We start from the raw sequence: 18,396 nt of genomic DNA, 5'->3' as shown, positions 1-18,396 counted from the left end.
CAACCTGCTGGGAGTTGTAGTCCTGGACCCGGGGGTGCCTGGGAGGCGGGAGGGGGGTTGGAGTTTCTCAGCGCCGATTCCGCGGGAAAGGCCTAGGGGCCTTACACTTCGAGTCGCAGGAGCGGCGGGTCTTACTGGGAGAAGCGCTGCACGTGGAGCCCGCGCCCCTGCTGTTTTCAGCCGGCTCTGGAGCGCGGGTGGGGGCGACGGGGCCGATTCCGGAGCGGGTGAGTGCGGCCGCGGGGGAGGAAGGGAGCGCGGGCCCGCGCGGGCCGGCCTCGTTCCGGGGCCTTCTCACCCACAGCGGCCCCCCCGCGGCCGCCTCTGTGTTTTGTTTCCGCTGGTCCCCGGCGCTGTGACTCCCATTTCCGTTCGTGGAGACTTGAGGGAGCCGGGTGGGGAGGGGCGGGTGAGGCAGTGCGGGGAGCGGAGGGGAGGGGCGCGCGGCGCGGGGCCCAGGGAAGCCGAGCGCCCCCGGGCCCCGGGCTACCCGTGTCACCTTTCGCTGCTCTCTTCCCCTGCTGTCCCGTCCTCGCCAGTCCGCCGTCCTTGGCGGTCCGCAGTCGCCGAGGTCGGGACGAGACCCTGACGCCCCCGGGATTTCAGAGGAATGTTCTCAACCAGTCTCCTCGCCGACCCAGCGTTGCGCCAACACTTCAACTCCAGTTATCTTTCTAGAACTGCCCTACAATAGCATCAAAGCCATTTATTACTGTATATGATGTCCGTAGGGATCTATTTTAGAAATGGGAAAGTGAGAAAAGGGGAAAACAATGGGTTAATGTAGTTTGCCAACATTTTTAGTATTTCGTGTACTAGAAGATAAGCCGCCTGTACGTGTTTGCAGTGTATTAGGGAATCCTGACTTGCTTTGGTTAACAGCCAAACAGTGCCTGATACTGCCTTGCAAGATGATCAGTAGTGATTTAGAAATACTGCCCACTTCATAGTTTCCACTAGTGAATTTCACTAGCAGGAATTCCAGGTCTGACTCGTGGGAGGAGATTTAGAAAGGTTCCCGGGAGCAAAGAGCTGAGCAGTGATAACATTCCTAGGTCCTGTGTGATTTTAAGCTTAAGGAGAAACTGATCGACTCGTAAACAGCAACTTTAGGGGAACAACTTGTGTGTATCAATCAGGATTTGACCCAGGCTTTCGAAGTTTTTTTGTTTTTGTTTGTTTTTTTAGACATAGTCTGGCACTAGGTGGACTTAAGGCAATTTTACCTGAATTGTATGTATGTCATGAGAGATACATAGTCTCTAAGTAACAAAATAAGGAGCTAGATGTTAAATTGAGATCAGTTATGAGAGCTGAGTTATGGGGAGGCTGACTACTAAATTAAAACTGTTGAGTTTACTCCCTCTCCAACTTCTGTTTGTAAAACTTCAAGTCTGCATTCCTGGAAATTATGCAGTGAAAACCTCCCCAGGCAGGGGTGGGGGTGGGTGGTCACCAAGTGTTAGCCTTTCTCCATACTTGCTTTCTTACTTTCTACACACACAGATGTATGTGTTTTGTTTTTTCTTAACCGTTGACTTTATTTTTCAAAATGTCTTTTAATTTCCTCTGATACTTAAAAGTGTTTGTTAGCTTGGGGAAATGTGCTGTCATCCTTGCAGGTTCTGCCACACTATACATCTATTTATTTTATCCTTTATTTATTTTCCTTTATTGGGCAAAATTTTCTTAAATTCTGTAAAGCAGCAATGCATTCCAATGAAGAAATACAATCCTCAAATTTATCTGTGACCCCAAAAGAGAATATTAAACATAACTGTATTAAAAAAAAAATTTTTTTTTAATGTTTATTTTTGAGAGAGAGAGATACTGAGCACGAGCGGGGCAGGGGCAGAGAGAGGAAGACACAGAATCTGAAGCAGGCTCCAGGCTCTGAGCTGTCAGCACAGAGCCCGAAGAATGGCTGGAACCCACAAACTGAGAGACCGTGACCCTAGCTGAAGTCGGACCCTTAACCGATTGAGCCACCTAGGTGTCCCATTCATAACTGTATTTTAAAGAAAACTAGTCTTTCTAGGAATTTTTAAAGTTAGTTTGTATCCATTTTGTGAAGTGTTCTGAACTCCAGGTTAGATTTAATCTAGGAGAAACCACGGTTTTGGGGGGAAGCCCTCATGGGGAGAGGCACCAAGTAATGCTCTCTTCCTCATTTTCTTAAGTATTGACATAAAATTGTGGAGAATTGGTTCCAGAAAAAGAGGTAAGCTCAAGCAGTGATATCAAAGATTTGGATCATTTCCCAAACCTCGCCACTGTTTCTCTAGCCTGGAGTGAGAGAAAGAGATCAATTCTGAGATCAATTCATGAGTAATGTGATTTTTTCCGAAAGCACATAAAGTGTGCTCATTTTTTGCTTTATTTGGCACCTTGTGGGCACTGATCTATAACTTTTTTGGAAGCTCACAGGATAAATTACTTTTAAACACCTCCCTGTTTTAGTGCTTGTTTTAAGTCCAACCACAGGTATCCCTGCTGTGAAGCCTGTAGGGCCATTTCTCAACCTCTGGTTACTTCTTCATTTCTATTTTTCCATAGTTACCAGAAATTTCACTTGTTTTCTAATTCTTTTGCTAAGTTGGCTAATGGAGAGGCTCATGGCTGGCTCAGTTGGTAGAGCATGAGAGTCTTGATCTCTAGGTCCTGAGTTCAACCCCCACGTTAGGTGTGGAGCCTCCTGATTAAAAAACTAATAATAAATAAGTAAGTAATGGAGGTGAAAGTGAGCAATAAATGTAAGCCCTGAAAACAAAACGTAAGTGATCTTTTTAAGTGTTCTGCTATAAACCGTATTCTTGCTTTTTCCTATATGGAACAGCTTTGTGATTGTGTGTGTAAACATTATTTTGTTGTTTCTCTGTGCTAATAAAGTTTCCTAGCATGCTTTTTTACAATGGATACTCCTATTGGCTTCAGCTTCTGGCTATCAGCAACAAAGCTGCCCTGGACATCCTATTATCAATCCGTGTGAGAATATCTGTAGTGCTTATCTAAGGGCAATATTACTGGGTCGTAAATATAAGCATACTTCAGTTGAACAAGTGCTGCTAGATTTTTCTCCAGAACGGCTACATCTGTCCATACAGAGGTAGAGGATTTTCATGTCCTCATGTCCCTACTATTTTCTGTAGTCAACATTCTGTTTTGCCATACATACACCAGCACATGGTATAAAGTGATAATTCTTTATTTTAAATTGCATTTTGGATGATTTGAATTTGAGCATTTCTTCATATCCTTCACCAGTTTGTTTTCTTTTCATGTGAATTTCCTTTTCTTTTTTTTTTTAATTTTTTTTTCAACGTTTATTCATTTTTGGGACAGAGAGAGACAGAGCAGGAACGGGGGAGGGGCAGAGAGAGAGGGAGACACAGAATCGGAAACAGGCTCCAGGCTCTGAGCCATCAGCCCAGAGCCTGACGCGGGGCTCGAAGTCATGGACCGCGAGATCGTGACCTGGCTGAAGTCGGACGCCTAACCGCTCGCGCCACCCAGGCGCCCCTGAATTTCCTTTTCTTAACATGCTTTGGTCTTCTGATTTTTCCTGATTTTTTGGTTATCAATTCGGGCAATTCATTTTCTAATATTCCAATTATTAGTCCCTTGTCACTTTTTAAAAAAAAATTTTTTTTAACGTTTTTATTTATTTTTGAGAGAGACAGAGTGCGAGTGGGGGAGGGGCAGAGAGAGAGGGAATCACAGAATCCGCAGCAGGCTCCAGGCTCCAGGCTCCAAGCTGTCAGCACAGAGCCCGATGCGGGGCTCGAACTCACAAACTGTGAGATCATGCCTGAGCCGACGTTGGACGCCCAACCGACGGAGCCACCCAGGCGCCCCAGTCCCTTGCCACTTTGGAACACTGGAAGTATATTTTCCTACTCTGTAGCCTGACTGTTGAACATAAATCTTAATTTTTATGCAATCAAATCCATCAGGTTTTCACTCTATGGTTAATGTGTTTGGGATTTTATTTAAGAAATCCTTTTCTATCCTTAGACTGCAAAACAGTCCCCACCATTTTCTTCTATTAGCTTTATAGTTTTACCTTTCGTGTTTAAGCCTTTTAGACATCTGGAGTCAATTTTATATGATGTGTAATAGTCCTTATAGCATTTGCTTTTTCAACGCATATTAATGGAATGCCTGCTAAGGGTGAGGCACCGTTCCCAGTACTGTACTTTGTATACGTGTGTAAACAAATACTCTTGCCCTGGGAGCTTCAGTTAATCCTATCAGGTAGGTGCCTACTGGCTCATCACCTATCTTGCTATAGCGCTCAGTTTGAATTCCACAATTTTATACATAGCATCAGTTAAGGGACAGGCTTTGTGGTGTCCTCCTGGGAGAACGGAAAACTTAATTAGTCCGAAGTCAACAAGAAAAGGCCTTAATCTTTAAAGCATCCCAAACAAAAGTCACCTGGGGCCAAGTCAGTCTGCTGGGTGTACATGTTGTGTACCTATTCAAGTGGAGAACTCATCCCCTTATTCTTCCTTATAGGGCAGATGCCAGAGCAACCTTGATAGTGTGGGGAAAATCAGATTATCTTACACCAGTCAGTCTAGATTTAGGTACTAGCTAGAGACTAACTTGTCAGAAAACCAGCCCCAGCTGTTAGAGATGGTGGGACTGAAGGAGAGTTATACTCCTTCTAAAGTGGGAAAAAAGACTGTTTTCTTCTACTGTGTGACAAATTACTACACAGGTGGTGGCTTAAATATACCATCAATTACTTATATGCTGTTCTGGAAATCAAGTCTGAAATGGGTCTTTCTGGCCTAAAATCAGATGTGGGCAGAACTGTGTTTCTTGTAGAGATTTCAGGAGACAATGTGTTTCTTTTTTCATCTTCTAGAGGCTGCCTGTGTTCTTGGCTTGTGGCGCCTTGCCTCCATCATCAAAGCCAGTCAGTCATAACTGACCCCTGAGTCTTTCTCACTTTGAATCATTCTGGATCTCTTCAGATTCCCTCTTCCATTTTTTTTTTTCAACGTTTATTTATTTTTTTGGGGACAGAGAGAGACAGAGCATGAACGGGGGAGGGGCAGAGAGAGAGGGAGACACAGAATCAGAAGCAGGCTCCAGGCTCCGAGCCATCAGCCCAGAGCCCGACGCGGGGCTCGAACTCACGGACTGCGAGATCGTGACCTGGCTGAAGTCGGACGCTTAACCGACTGCGCCACCCAGGCGCCCCCCCTCTTCCATTTTTAAGGACTCTTGAGATTTTGTTGGGCCCAACAAAATAAGCCAGGATAATCTCTATTTTAAGATCAGCTGATTAGTAACCCTAATTCCCCTTTGCCATGTAACTTCATATAGTCACAGGTTTAGGGTTATTGTGCCTCTCACAGAGACTTTGGTCCCTTGAGAAGTTGAAACCTGGCAAAACTCTTTCCACCTCAAGAAGCTAGACAAAGTCCCTGGTCTAGACAAACCAATTTACGTTCCTGGAGTCACTTGGACAATATGGTCTTTGTGCTTTGATGATAATAGAATGGAGGAAGAAAGACAGTGAATACAGAAATTCATAATAAAGTATGTTAGGTGCTGCAGACAACAAGAAAGAAGAAAGGGGTATAGAGAAGGCCGATTACAGAATTAAATGGGGGTAGTCAGGGTATACCTCATTGGGAAAAGGAGATTTGAGCAGAGACATCAAAGAGGTGAGGGATTTAGCCCGGAGGACATGTGGGGGAAATAGGTGCCAGCCAGACAGAACAGCAGGAGCAAAGACTGTAGCAGCAAGAATTGGAGCAGTAATGGGGTGGGGCTGGGGGTAGATCTCGGTAGGGCCTTGCTGGCCACTGTGAAGTGTTTAGGTTCTACTGTGACTGGTATTGATCAAAGGAGTGCTACAGTTTAAAAAAAAATTTTTTTTAATGTTTATTTATTTTTGAGAGAGAGAGAGAGAGAGCGTGACCAGAGAGAGGGAGGCACAGAATCCAAAGCAGGCTCCAGGCTCTGAGCTGTCAGCACAGAGCCTGACGTGGGGCTCGAGCTCCTGAAACACGAGCTCATGACCTGAGCCGAAGTCGGACGCTCAACCAACTGAGCCACCCAGGCGCCCCAGGAGTGCTACAGTTTAAAGAGGATCACACTGGCTGTTGTACTGACTGAGAATGGACGGTAGTGAGAGCAAGGGCACAGAAAGGGGGAAACGCGTTAGCAGGGGTTGTGGCAGTATTCCAGCTTAGAGATGGTGGTGGTTCTCGTACTCGTGTGCATTTGCGATATAGAGCCTGTCTTTGAACAAACCATGGTTCAGTCCCACCTGGAAGAATGTGGACTTAGGTTGTTACACCTAAAGTGTCTCGTGGAGCCACAAGCAGCTAAGCATCACTGACCTCTGGATAGTTGTCATGTGAGGACGTGCGTGCGTGTGTGTGTACTCATATATACTCAAAATAACATTGTCCTGTTGTGAAGATTCTAAAGCGTTTGAATGCTTGTGCCCTGCACTCCATAAATCGTGGTTATTATTTGGAATGAATATTTAAATTCTTCATTTTGTCAGGTCTTCTAAGTGGGAGACTCTTTTGCAGATATTAGAATACCAAATTTAGAGGACCATTTCCTTGTAAGTCAAAGACACTTAGAAGTGCCTTTTAGATATGATAGTAAACTTAGAAAACTCTACTCTGGACTGTATATGGAGTCCAAAGACAAATTCATTGATCTCCAGTAAGATAGTAACAGAACCTGGAACTTAACAGCATTAATACCTCAGAAATGGCCACAAAGAAGTATCAATATATATAGCTCTCTTATGCATTACTTAGCATTTTTTAAATTATAATGGTTTTGTATCAATGATAGTTTAAAGCAGCAGGTAATAATTTTACCTGAGAGAAATAAAAATTAAAATTAGTGCTTTGTTTAAAATACATAAAAGCACATCTAAAAAAATCTCAAGATTATAACATATAATCAGGACAATAATGTGCCTATCTATAATGATTTGCTATTTTATTTTGCTATTTTAGAATGCTGTACTGACCTTTATAAGACCTGTAATTTGTAACACAAATGCTAGCTGTAATGAACTTTAATCTACATCACTCTGTCATTATAATGCTTTGCTGTAAGTTCTGCTACTAATGTATAGCTTTTAGCTGAACAACTATGGTTCATCTCCATGTTAATTTTTAGGGTACAGGTTTGAATCTGTTATTAAGACTGAGTTGCTATAATAGAATTGACATACCTTTCACTTGATTTTGAAGTAACTTGGATGAGTTTATTGACCGAGAGTTTGGGCCAGAAAACATCCCAATAAATACAGTGGAATGATGAAGTCATGTCAGGTTAATATAAATAATCATTGTGGATTTTCTTTTGTGTGCGAAGATTACTTCCTCCTCTTCTGCTTACCCTCTGCTTTTATTTAAATTGGATTTCTGCTTTTTGTGTAGCATTTCTGCCTTAACTCTTGCAGGACTGACCTATTGAAATACTCTAACCATGACTAAAAGAGAAGCAGAGGAGCTGATAGAAATTGAGATTGATGGGACAGAGAAACCAGAGTGCACAGAAGAAAGGTTGGTATTTTCTGAATTTACTACTTTTTATAATTCTCAGCATACCTACTTAAAAATCAAGCCATAGTTTTTGGTGGGGAGAGGCTTTTTTTTTTCCAAATGACCTTAGCATTTTGGGGAGATAGTGTATTGCTTTTTTACCTTTGACTTAATGGCTTTGTAGCTGGGAGGGAGAGACAGTTTTAAACTAAAGTTAGTAATAAATATAGCTGATAATGGGTCCCTACTTTTCTCTGTAAAGCAGATGACATAATACATTGAAAGTAAAAGGAACTGAAGAGTAGAGGACTTCTGTGGAATAAAAAGGTTTAGAACAATTCTGTGTTGAATGGACAGAATTACTAAGGTTGACAAGGATGCTGAGCATTGAGAGTAGAGCTGAAATTTAAAACTTAAGTTTTTTTTTTTTTTTTCAACGTTTATTTTTGGGACAGAGAGAGACAGAGCATGAACAGGGGAGGGGCAGAGAGAGAGGGAGACACAGAATCTGAAACAGGCTCCAGGCTCTGAGCCATCAGCCCAGAGCCTGATGCGGGGCTCGAACTCACGGACCGCGAGATCGTGACCTGGCTGAAGTCGGACGCTTAACCGACTGTGCCACCCAGACGCCCCTAAAACTTAAGTTTTTAATAGAGCTTTCCAGCATGTTTGATTATGCTATTTTCTCTTCCTTTAATTGTCAGATACGTGTGTGTATATGTACATTTGTTTATGTCACAAATTACCCCAAAACTTAGCTACTTGAAACGTGCAGCATTTATTATTGCAGTTTCTCAGAGTCAAGAACCTGGAAGCAATTTAGCTGGATGGTTCTGGCTCAGGGTATTTCATGACCTTATAGTTAAGCTGTCTGTCACTCTGGGCCACTGTCATCTGAAAAGTTGACTGGGGCGAGCATATTTGCTTCCAAGATCACTCATGTGGCACGTGGCAGGACCACTCACTTCCTGACCCACGTGGGCTTTCTCTGTGGCTACTCATGACATGGAAGCTGGCTCCCCCTAAAATAAATGGTCTGCCAAAACCATAAGAGACTCTTAAATACAGAGAGCAAACAGAGGGTTACTGGAGGGTTGTGGGAGGGGGGATGGGCTAAATGAGTAAGGGGCATTAAGGAATCTACTCCTGAAATCATTGTTGCACTATATGCTAACTACTTGGATGTAAATTAAAAAAACCACAAATGGTCTGACATAGTGCTTTCCAAGATAGACATTGTAGTCTCTTTCTAAATTACCTAAGAGGTGATATATCACTTCTGTCTTAGTCTTTTGGTCACACGGTCCAACCTCCAAACAGTGTGGAAGGTAACTACTAAAAGGTAGATTATTAGGAGGTGAGGATCATTTGGGCTCTTGGAGCCTGACTTGCGTATATTTATGTTTATGTAACACACACAAATGGCCCACATAACCTAAAGTGTTTACTGTTTGGCCCTTTATAGAAAATCTCTGCAGATGTCTCTTGTAAGAAATTGATAGTTACTACATTGACCAGGGGAGTAGCTGTAAAGGAGCAGTTATTGCTATGAAGCTGTCGTCTGTACATTGCTGTGCAGGAATTTAGGTCCAGGGATATGAGAACATTCTCAATTTTTCAAGAGAAACTCAGTTTTGCATGAAATTTTCCAGAGTTTAAGTAGTATCAACAAAATATTTAAAAATTTTTTAAATGTTGAGCTCACATAAAGTGGGTCTTTAAAATCTGTCTTAAAGTGACATTTCTTTTAAAGAATGATTGTTACAGAAAAAGGAAAAGATAGCCTATTGTGCTATAGCTAAGGAATTTGTTAGAAATACATGGCCAAAAGACCCAATTGTTTTACCTTAATAAAAATAATAGTAATAGTTTACTAGTATTTAAAAATAATCTTTGTTTTTAATCATGAGTGTTCTATTAGGAACTTTTGTTAAAGTCTTAGAAGAAATTCGGGTTATGTACACTGGTAAGTGATATTTAGGAATATCATGCATGTATCACATTATACTTGGAATTTATGTGAAAATGGAACTGGACAAATTTTTAAATACATGATGCAAATAAGATTCAAATCATATTAAACATGCTGTGAAACTTAGTTGAACTCCAGATTCACTAACTTAGCAGATATTATTTGATGTGTGTCTTCTATTCGACACCATATAAGGATTTCAAAAAGTATGTAGAATTGTTTGCCAAGATTTTACTCTCATGGAACTTACGATTTCATAAAATTCAAAGTATGAAATAACAATACGGAAGAGCCTCAGAAAGCTTTAAAGCAGGAATGTAATTTTTTTAATGTGGAATTATGCTGATTATAACCAGTAGTTCTCAGATTAAGTTAAATCAGAAGTATTTTATGTAACTTACATTTTCATGCCTTATTATTTACATTTATGTTGGGAAAGGAAATTGACTAGTAGAGATGGCATACAAATTTTAGGGAGACTTTTACCTTCCATTCTGGGCCTAAAATTTTTCAAAATGACTTGAAAATGTAACATAATGCAAACATTTCCCTGTAAATATTGTATATGTAGTACTTCTATATGTGTACACACATATGGACATTTATATACCTAGAGAGATATGTCTGCAAGACTGTATCTTCACATTTCAAGCTCACATTTCTCTGCAATTCAGTATTCAATTTGGCAACACTAGTTGGTGACAAGCCTACCACTATGAATAGTGTCTATGCAGAAATGAGTTTCAAAGACCAGAAATGTGTTTTGATATTGAGTTTTGGTTTGAGCGTATTGTTACTTTAATATCCAGGGTAAAAGTGTTAACAATTATATCCTTTAACATTTAGCATTGTAGAACAAACCTACACTCCGGCTGAATGTGTAAGCCAGGCTATAGACATCAATGAGCCAATAGGCAATTTAAAGAAACTACTAGAACCAAGACTACAGTGTTCTTTGGATGCTCATGAAATTTGCCTGCAAGATATCCAGGTAAAAAAAAAAGTTGTGGTTTTTTTTTTTTTTTTTTTTAGATTTATGTTTCAGCATTTAAGTCTGCATTAGAATTTTTTTTTTTTTTTAAGTAATCGTTACACCCAAGGTGGGGCTCAAACATAGAACCCCCAGATCAATAGTTGGATGATCTACCAACTTGAGCCAGCCAGGCGTCCCAGAAATGTTTTCTTGTTAGCCTTTTATCTGTACAGCTATAGTCATTATAACTAAATTTGACCTGTTTTACAAAATTTAAGCATTTAGGAGTGAAAGTTAATCCAGCAAAATTCTCTCCATTCAAAATTGCATTTAAAAGATTGAGTACTAAACGAAACATTTGCTTTTTACTTTACAAATATAAAATAAGTTCAAATACATGTGAATCAAAGCTTAAACATAAAGTAGTGAGAAGCACATTGACGTTGGAACCTGCAGTGTGCCCTCCTCACATCCTGTTTCTAACTAACTTTTAGCTTCTTTGTGCATTAGTTTCCTTATCTTCAAAAAGAAAAAAATTGCCTAAATGATTTTTATATTCCCTTCCATATTTATTTGCTCCAGCAATGCATTTCGGATAAGAACTTAAGTACCAGTGTATATATTTCTTAGAGTTTATTGCAATAGGATTTTACCTGTGGTAGTATTTTAACAGTATATTATGTTTTCAGCATATTCATAGTCGTATTTTATAGTATTCTTTCAAGAAAGGTAGTATTTTCATGTATAAAAGGTAGTGGCTTAGATAGAATTGCTCAAATAGTTTCTCCAGACCTTCCTTGAATATAAGAGTAAGTATTAGACTTTTATACTGTTTTTGTATGCTAAATTATATGAATACAAATGGTGTCCTTTTTGGGATTATTTGGTTTGTTTAATCTCTTCTCCCCTTTGTTTGCCTTATGACGTAGGTACTCCATGTGTTGTAGGACTTTTACCTTAGTTTTTTAGAAATTCAAATCATCGTATGTCTATTTTTTTTTTTTTTTAAGTTTATTATTTTGAGAGAGAGTACGCGGGAGGGGAAGAGAGAGAGAATGCCAAACAGGCTCTGCATTGTCAGTGCAGAGCCCGATGTGGGGCTCAAACTCATGAACTGTAGGATCATGACCTGAACCAAAACCAAGAATCTGATGCTCCACCATCTGAGCCACCCAGGCGCCCCTGTCTATTATTTTTAAATAATATTTTGATGTAGAATAAGTTGAAATGTTTAGATGAAATTTGTGCGTTTCACTTGCCACTCAACCATACTTTTATCTTTTCCTTTCAGTAAATCTAGTGAATGTTGAAAGGGACAAGGATCTTGCTCTTCTAGAATTAGAGAATGTATGTGAGTCTAGTAATATTAGAATTTTTGACATTTAAGTCTTTTCTTCTCTTGGAGAGAATAAATTAGCACAGTCTTTTTGGAAGGTAGTCTGGCATTTAGTGTCTATTAATATTGAATGTGAAATACCTAGTAGCTCACCTCAATAAATTGTTCTTACAGAAATCCTCACCTAGGTGAACAGTTATACATCTGAGATATTCGTTGCATTGTTGTGCAGAAACTGAAAATAACTCAAACGTTCCAAAAACGGACATAGATAAGTAACTTCTGTAGATTGGCATTTAAGACAGCCGTTAAAAATTGGTGAAATGGAACTGTATGGGCAGTTTACCTTGAATGAAAACATAATTGCAGGGGTGTCTGGGTGGCTCAGTTGGTTAGTCACCCAACTCTTGATTTTGGCTCAGGTCATGATCTCGCAGTTGTGGAAGATCATGGGATTGAACCTCACTTTGGGCTCTGTGCCGACAGCATGGAGCCTGCTTGGGATTCTCTTTTTCTTCTTCTCTCTCTGCCTCTCCCCTATTCTTGGTGTCTCTGTGTCAATTTATAACAATTTGTTGAGGTGAGCTACTAGGTATTTCACATTCAATATTAGTAGACACTAAATACCAGATTACCTTCCAAAAAGACTGTGCTAATTTATTCTCTCTCCAAGAGAAGACTTAAATGTCAAAAATGTCTCTCTCAAAATAAATAAACTTTAAAAAATAATAATTGCAGGACACTGCTACTTTATATCATTTAACATTCACATCAGTTTTTGAAATCAGCATTTTTTTTTTTTTTTTTTTTTTTTTTTAATTTGAGAGAGAGCAGGAGTAAGGAGAGGGACAGAGTTGGGGAGAGAGAGAACCTTAAGCAAGCTCCATACTCAACACAGAACCCATCACAGGTGTCGATCCCATGACCCTAGGATCATGACCTGAGTCGAAATCAAGCATCAGATGTTCAACCAACTAGCCATCTAGTAGCCCCCAAATCAGCATATTCTTAATTACATTCTACAGATGTAGAAACTGAAATTTAAAGAAGTTAAAAATTTGCCCAATGCATAGCTACAAAGAGGTACATTGGAATTTGAACACAGGCCTATGTGACTCCAAACTCTTTACTTGTTTAAGGCAGACTTTTAAAAAAGTTTGTATTAACTTAGTGTCACTGGGCTTTACCTCTAAAATAAAGGGGAATCTGGACTTGATGTCTTGTCTTTCAGCTCTAACATTTATTGTTTTTTTTTAATCATACCTGACCTAACCAAAATGAAAGTATTACCTGCAAAGTACCCAAAGTATCATAAGTTCTCAGTAAATATTAGTTGAATAATATTGGAAATATGCATCATTCGTAGTATCACAGAATTCAGAGCTACCATAGTATCTAAAGCCTTTTGCAGTCCTCCCTGTCTCCCTTTCTCTCTTAAAAAGAATGTGAGGATAGCAGCTTCTCATCTTCATAACAATTAACCACATGCATCTGGAGTCAGAATGCTTGCTGCTTGTGGTGATGCTTTTGTATTTTCAGATGAATGTCGACTTGAACGCTGATGGAGAGTGGCAGAATTGTGCTCCTTTGAGGAGTATGTGAACTAGCTAGGATATACAGTACTGTGTGAGAGTTCACTGTCAGAGTTCCACATGCTGTAGCTTCTGCTGGATCATACCCGTGCCTACCGCAGAGAGGAGGAATCTGGGTATCGGGAGAGTTTTTAACAGAGCGTTAAGCAGAGAGACTTCTTTTAAGGAGTGAAACTACCATGTTTGTCCTGTCTTTCTGCAGGGTTATATAGAGTGTTTTGTCTGTGTTCGTATTTAGACCTAAAGTCATTTCAGATTTTAGGTTTTATTTGTATGACTGCTTTTTTAATATTAGAAAATGTGTTTGTACCATGACTACAGCATTGAATTCTTGGGAAGGGGAATGGGAGGAGCTTTGTGCCTCCAGCTGCGTGGAATGCAGACACACAGATGTATACATTATTCAAGATAATTATAGTGCTAGTGTGCTTTTAAAATGGTGACAGAATGTCTGGAAGGCAGAACCTTACATTTTGTCATCAATTTCCCATTGTGCGAAATGCATTGACTGTTAGGCGAGGTGAAGGATAAAAGCACTAATACTGAAAGGACATAGACTCATTGTGGAAGATATCAAAGCTAGGTCAGGTGTGAGCTCATAAGTCCTTTAACATTATTAACTGTATTGCCAGAGATTTAGAGTTAACCTTGATCTTAAATGTGTGGCATTGGTAATTCGGGGAACTTGGCAAAAATTATGTTAATAGATTTATATAAATCTCCCCACTAATTAAACACCCTTCTTTATTTATGACAGGAAAATTGCATTATCTTCTACTTTAAATATATATGCAGAATAAACAGTAATAATGCCTTTTGACATTATTTAAAATCCTAACCTCCAGAGCTAGAGAAAACCACCACCTCAAATAAATTTGGTTAATTTATGGTGTCTTTAATTACCACCATGGTGGTTAAAATATTTTTAATTTCGACAAAGAATTAAGTGATATGACAACTTGGATAATTAGATGTGTTCTTATAATTCCATTAGTATGCCTCAGTAATTAAGTCCTGTTTGGTACATCCATTTATATTAAACCAGATGACTGAACTAAAATTTGCCTTTATCATTTTCCCATGTTTAGCTGGATCCAGAACGAAGTTTGTTTGACCAAGGAGTAAAGACAGATGGAACTGTACAACTTAGTGTACAGGTAATTTCTTACCAAGGTAAGCTGCTTTTAATGTTGTTACTTTAAAGTCTAGTTTGTGTTTTTTTTAAATATGAGAGAACTCAGTTTTACAAGTTTTAGGTGTTTTAGGTGGTTGTGTGAATTACTTTATGTGATGTTGTAGTCACATATTCTTGTCTTTGGTTTAATTATTATATCTGTCAGGGTGAAGTAGATAGTATAACATATTCTACTAGTTTACTTGGAGAAGAATATATTGTAAAGTAGAGAAAGGTGGAAATACACGTTCTGGTTGACTTTCTCAGAACAGTTTAGCCACACTGCAGAACTGGATTGCCAAGGAAGCTGTTGCCCTGCCATGATCTGGAAAATGCCAGATCTAAAAGCCACCACTATAGCTGTCAACTTAGAACCATGCTGCCCCCACAGTGATCCACATTAGCCAAAAACGTGGATGTCATATGCCTGCTTGTCCCTTCTTTACTCATTTCCTAATAGCAGGCTTATGCCAGTGATTCTACAACCTGAATCCCAACTGGAACCCTAGCTCCAAGGAAATCTAGTCTCTACAGTTTAGCACACAGAGAGGAATTCGCACAAGATATAGAGTGACTCAGTCACCTATATCCATCACAGTATTTTACTAATCTTGTTTAAGTACAAAAGTTAGAAAATTAGGAAACCATTTTGGGTAGGTTGAATTTTGGTTTTTAAAAATGTGGCTTGTTGGGAGTTCTGACCACAGTTTTAGACTAATTTAAATGTTTGAACATAATGTATTGCTTATAATCGCATTTCACAGATCAAAGTATTCTCAAACTATGAAAATGGTAGCTGTCTCCTGATCTACAATTTCCCCCAGAATGACCATCGTTGACAATAAGAAATTCTTTGTTTTCTTCTTTTTTTTTTAACTTGTTTTATTTTTTATTTTTTAAAATTCACATCCAAATTAGCATATAGTGAAGCAATGATTTCAAGAGTAAATTCCTTAATGCCCCCTACCCATTTAACCCATCCCCCCTTCCACAACCCCTCCAGCAATGCTCAGTTTGTTCTCCATATTTATGAGTCTCTTCTGTTTTGTCCCCCTCCCTGTTTTTATATGATTTTTGTTTCCCTTCCCTTATGTTCATCTATTTTGTTTCTTAAAGTCTTCATATGAGTGAAGTCATATGATTTTTGTCTTTCTCTGACTGACTAATTTCACTTAGCATAATACCCTCTGGTTCCATCCACGTAGTTGCAAATGGTAAGAATTCATTCTTTTTGATTGCCAAGTAATACTCCATTGTGTGTGTGTGTGTGTGTGTGTGTGTGTGTGTGTGTGTGTATGTATATATACACACACACACACCACTTCTTCTTTATCCATTCATCCATCGATGGACATTTGGGCTCTTTCCATACTTTGGCTATTGTTGATAGTGCTGCTATAAACAAGGGGGTGCATGTGTCCCTTCGAAACAGCACACCTGTATTCCTTGGATAAATGCCTAGTAGTGCAATTGCTGGGTCGTAGGGTAGTTCTATTTTTATTTTTCTGAAGAACCTCCATACTGTCCAGAGTGGCTGCACCAGCTTGCATTCCCAAAAATTCTTTGTTTTCTTTAAAAGCCTAGTGACTTCTTGCAAGTATAGGGAGAGTTGACTTGATGAAATTTGAATGGAGGATTAGAGATTAATTTTAGGAAATTTTTTTTCAAAAATTCTAGTTCTTTTTCTCATGTATATTTGAAAACTGACTTATCTTTGTATCAGAAAATGAATGATAAGCAATACAGTTTATTATAGAATTGGTTTTCAAAGAGGTTTCAAGGTTTTCAACTTTAAAGTTGACTTTTGTTTTTTCTTTCAAATATACTTTGATTAAATTTGATATAGATTGTAACAGACGCAATGACCAAACAGTAGCTGTTAAGTAATATGATAGTTTCTTAGAGCTGTCATCATAACAGAAGTATCTTCTGTCATCATAACAGAAGATGATTTTATAAAGGCCTAGTTTATTCTGTTTTGAATATCTTAAGAATTTGGGGTGTTTTTCTTTCATTCAATTGAAAATGGAAATCAGAAGTTAATAATGTGTATTTAGCAAACTCAGTGCCAATTCATTTTTAAGACATGTACTTTGACCCTTGAAAAGAAGAGCAGTCGGGGCGCCTGGGTGGCTCAGTCAGTTAAGCGTCCGACTTCAGCTCAGGTCATGATCTCATGGTTTGTGAGTTCGAGCCCTGCATCGGGCTCTTTGCTGACAGCTCAGAGTCTGGAGCCTGCTTCGGATTCTGTGTCTCCCTCTCTGCTCCTCCTATGCTTGTGCTCTGTCTCTCTCTCTGTCTCAAAAATAAACATAAAAAAAATTTTAAAAGAAAATCAGTCAGTCAATAATCTTAATTTGCTTAGAAGGCTTCTACAAATTCCGCAGGTGAGTAGCTACTCCTTTATATTCTCCCTAGTCTAGTTTTTATTTGCTAATCCATATTGGTACTTTTTCTTTCTAATAAATGTTTATAAGTCGCTGTGCGTGTGGTGGTAGTAGTGGTGGTGGTGATGGTGTTAAATTATCTTAGACTTAGTAGAAAAGTTGCAGGGGTGCCTGGGTGGCTCCGTCAGGTAAGCGTCAGATTTCAGCTCAGAACATGATCTTGTGGTTCCTGAGATCGAGCCCCACGTAGGGCTCTGTGCTGTCAGCTCAGAGCCTGGAGCCTGCTTTCGGATTCTGTGTGTCCCTCTCTCCTGCCCCTCCCCCACTCCTCCCTCCCTGCCCCTCTCTCTCTCTTTCTCTCTCTCTTGAAAATAAACATTAAAAAAAAATAAAAAACAAAAATGTTACAAGAGGAGTAAAAGAATTCCTGGATGTCCTTTACCTAGATTCCCCAAATGTTAACTTTTATTTCATTTGCTTTGTTCTCCGTCCACCTGTCCCCTTGTTATCTTTTTTGCCCTGTTTAAGAATAAGTTGCAGGGGGTGCCTGGGTGGCTCAGTCAGTTAAGCATCCAACTTCAGATTAAGTCTGATCTCACAGCTCATGAGTTTAAGCCCCATGTCAGGCTCTGTGCTGACATCTCAGAGCGTGGAGGCTGCTTCGGATTCTGTGTTGCCCTCTCTCTGTGCCCCTCGCCTGCTCACGCTCTGTCTCTGTCTCTCAAAAATATATAAACGTGGGGTGCCTGGGTGGCTCAGTCATTTGGTGTCTGACTTCAGCTCAGGTCATGATCTCACTGTTCATCAGTTCGAGCCTCACGTCAGGCTCTGTGCTGACAGCTCAGAGCCTGGAGCATGCCTCGGATTCTGTGTCTCCCTCTCTCTCTGTCCCTCCCTCGCTCACACTCTGTTTCCCTCTCTCAAAAATAAATAAACATTCGGGGCGCCTGGGTGGCGCAGTCGGTTAAGCGTCCGGCTTCAGCCAGGTCACGATCTCGCGGTCCGTGAGTTCGAGCCCCGCGTCGGGCTCTGGGCTGATGGCTCAGAGCCTGGAGCCTGTTTCTGATTCTGTGTCTCCCTCTCTCTCTGCCCCTCCCCCGTTCATGCTCTGTCTCTCTCTGTCCCAAAAATGAATAAACGTTGAAAAAAAATAAATAAATAAATAAATAAATAAATAAACAAACATTTAAAAATAAATAAGTAAACAAACATAAAAAAGAATACGTGTTGCATACATGATCTTTTTCTGTCCCTAAATACATCAGTGTATGTGTTTTCTGAAAACAAGGAATTCTTTTGTATGTCATTACAATTATCAAAATCAGGAAATTAATCTTGACACAATACTGTTATCTACTAAAGTCCCATTGAATAATTGTATTTATGTCTACAAGAGAGTATTTGCTCTACCATTTGAGAGCGCATAA

The 18,396-nt window shown here is 39.7% G+C and overlaps 1 protein-coding gene across 3 annotated transcripts in view; it reads left to right on the top strand.

Annotated features, from left to right (window-relative positions):
* Nucleotides 1-18,396, top strand: part of GABPA (GA binding protein transcription factor subunit alpha) — a 40,328-nt gene that overhangs the window by 1,205 nt on the left and 20,727 nt on the right. For 2 of the 3 annotated variants that reach the window (XM_045501582.1, XM_045501581.1), the window contains exons 2-4: nt 7,454-7,556; nt 10,354-10,498; nt 14,497-14,581. In XM_045501582.1, coding sequence (XP_045357538.1) covers nt 7,480-7,556; nt 10,354-10,498; nt 14,497-14,581 — 307 coding nt within the window. In that variant the 5' untranslated portion in view covers nt 7,454-7,479. Of the gene's footprint in view, nt 1-114; nt 228-7,453; nt 7,557-10,353; nt 10,499-14,496; nt 14,582-18,396 lie in introns of those variants that run through there. The other variant, XM_045501580.1, reaches the window with a different exon arrangement.

The sequence above is a fragment of the Leopardus geoffroyi genome, chromosome C2 (assembly GCF_018350155.1).
Source record: "Leopardus geoffroyi isolate Oge1 chromosome C2, O.geoffroyi_Oge1_pat1.0, whole genome shotgun sequence".
In the NCBI taxonomy this organism is placed as follows: Eukaryota; Metazoa; Chordata; class Mammalia; order Carnivora; family Felidae; genus Leopardus; species Leopardus geoffroyi.
This window is presented reverse-complemented; position numbering and strand designations above follow the sequence as displayed.